At 59.4% G+C, this 2,245-nt stretch overlaps 1 protein-coding gene across 1 annotated transcript in view; it reads left to right on the top strand.

Annotated features, from left to right (window-relative positions):
• ACVR1B (activin A receptor, type IB) overlaps positions 1-2,118 on the top strand; it is a 6,209-nt gene extending 4,091 nt beyond the window's left edge. Inside the window, exons 5-8 of the mRNA XM_010142992.1 lie at positions 416-572; positions 1,050-1,174; positions 1,580-1,710; positions 1,993-2,118. Of these exons, the coding sequence (XP_010141294.1) occupies positions 416-572; positions 1,050-1,174; positions 1,580-1,710; positions 1,993-2,118 (539 nt within the window). The remainder of the gene's footprint in view (positions 1-415; positions 573-1,049; positions 1,175-1,579; positions 1,711-1,992) is intronic.
• Positions 2,119-2,245: the final 127 nt, after the last annotated feature.

Below are 2,245 nucleotides of genomic sequence, written 5' to 3'. Positions count from 1 at the left end.
AGATTCATCTGCTCTGTGCTGCCCGGGAGCGGGCGTTGCTTTGGCTGGCTGCAGAGCGGGGGAGCCGTGCGCTGGCTCCAGGCAGTTCCATCAGCATTTCACACCCCATCCTAAAACCGGTGCTGCTGGGGTGGGGTGTTAGCGCAGGCAGCAGCGGAGCGATAAACCCCGGATGGGCGCGGGCGGTGGAGCCCATGTCCCTCTCGAGGGCTCTGGATGCTACTGCATCCGCGGAGCCTCCGCAGCGAGCGGCCCCTCGGCACTGCGCTGCGCTTCAGCGTATCCAAACAGGAAAGTGTGTCGCAACACCGAGAGTTGAAGTAATGCCCTGAAATCCGGTGCTGCCTCCGCGCCAGTTTGACCAACAGATTTCAGGAGACCTTCACCCCCACCGCTTCTTGTTCTGCTCCCTTAGGAAAGCCCGGGATCGCTCACAGAGACCTGAAATCCAAGAACATCCTGGTGAAGAAGAACGGCACGTGTGCCATCGCTGACCTCGGCCTGGCTGTCCGGCACGATTCGGTGACGGATACGATTGATATCGCACCGAACCAGAGGGTCGGAACCAAACGGTAGGAGAGCAGTGCTCTTGCCCAGCATTCGAGGGCGTCGGAGTGTGACCAGCAAATGCCTGAGCTGCTGGTCGCACGCTGGGGATGTTCTGCTTTAAGCACTTGCAAGCGTCCCGCAGCGTGTCAGCGTTGTGCCTGCTCCGATGGGGAAGGGACGTCGGTCCCGCTGTCCCCAGGTGCCATCAAGCTGAGAGCCGTGGGCAGCTACGGAACCTGCACCAGGGAGCTCATGTAACACGGGACAACCAGCCTGGCGTTCTCGCAGCCATCCGGGGCCTTGCTGTGGCGCCTGATGGGCTTTGGGAGGGTTTTATCTTTCCGAGTTGTTCTTTTCGCTCTATGAGACCACGGGGCCCGGTTCCGTGCTGGTGACGGCTGCGCAGAGCAGAGCTCTGTCCGCTGGGAAGTGCCATGCGGGAAAACTCGCCGTTTACCAGAGAATCCCCTCCAATGTCACACGCTGTCCCTGTGTTGCAGGTACATGGCCCCCGAAGTCTTGGATGAAACCATTAACATGAAGCATTTTGATTCATTTAAATGTGCCGATATCTACGCCTTGGGCTTGGTCTACTGGGAGATCGCTCGAAGGTGCAACGCAGGAGGTAATTCCCGTGGCATGCCCATGCCGCCAGCTCGCTTTAACATGAAGCATTTTGATTCATTTAAATGTGCCGATATCTACGCCTTGGGCTTGGTCTACTGGGAGATCGCTCGAAGGTGCAACGCAGGAGGTAATTCCCGTGGCATGCTCCCCGGCCTCTGCTGGGAGCCGGCGATCGCAGCACCCTGACTCTGTTCCAGTTCAGGCAGCTGCGTTTTATTTCCCTGCATTTTTTCTTGTAAACTCGAATCCCAGATTCTTCCTCTCTGCTCTAAATAACGGCGAAGTGTTGACGCATCTCAGCCATGACTCATGTGGCCCAAACCAGCCTCGCTCTGCCTGCACCAAGCGCGGCGCTGGGGATCCGTCCTCCCAGGAGCTGCATCGCCCCTTCTCTGCCTTGCAGGTATCCACGAGGAGTATCAGCTTCCCTACTACGACCTCGTACCCTCGGATCCGTCGATCGAGGAGATGCGGAAGGTCGTGTGTGACCAGAAACTACGGCCTAACATCCCGAACTGGTGGCAAAGCTACGAGGTAAGGGCTGCTTTCCCCCCCACACCCCCTTCCCCCTGCGTAAGGTAAGTCCTGTGAGGTGAGCGCCAGTTTCGGGAGCCGTGGAGGCCGCAGAGCGATGGGCTCAGCGGCCTAACAGCCCGAACTGGTGGCAAAGCTACGAGGTAAGGGCTGCTTTCCCCCCCACGCCCCCTTCCCCCTGCGTAAGGTAAGTCCTGTGAGGTGAGCGCCAGTTTCGGGAGCCGTGGAGGCAGCAGAGCGATGGGCTCAGAGCGCCGATGTCTGCCGTCGTTTCTTGCCCAGGCGCTACGGGTGATGGGGAAGATGATGCGCGAGTGCTGGTACGCCAACGGAGCGGCTCGCCTCACCGCCCTCCGCATTAAGAAGACCCTCTCGCAGCTCAGCGTCCAGGAAGATGTGAAAATCTAGGCCCTGGGCTGCAGCAGGAGGAAACTGCACGAGAGCTGCCGTGCTAGAGTAGACGTGTGATGGAGGCCTACCTCGTGTTTCTGCCCAATCTACTGCTACCCACCACAGCGTGACCCGCAGGCTGCTC

This window comes from Buceros rhinoceros, unplaced genomic scaffold (genome assembly GCF_000710305.1).
Source record: "Buceros rhinoceros silvestris isolate BGI_N320 unplaced genomic scaffold, ASM71030v1 scaffold31989, whole genome shotgun sequence".
In the NCBI taxonomy this organism is placed as follows: Eukaryota; Metazoa; Chordata; class Aves; order Bucerotiformes; family Bucerotidae; genus Buceros; species Buceros rhinoceros.
Note: the sequence above shows the minus strand (reverse complement) of the source record. Positions and strands in the feature narration are given on the sequence as shown.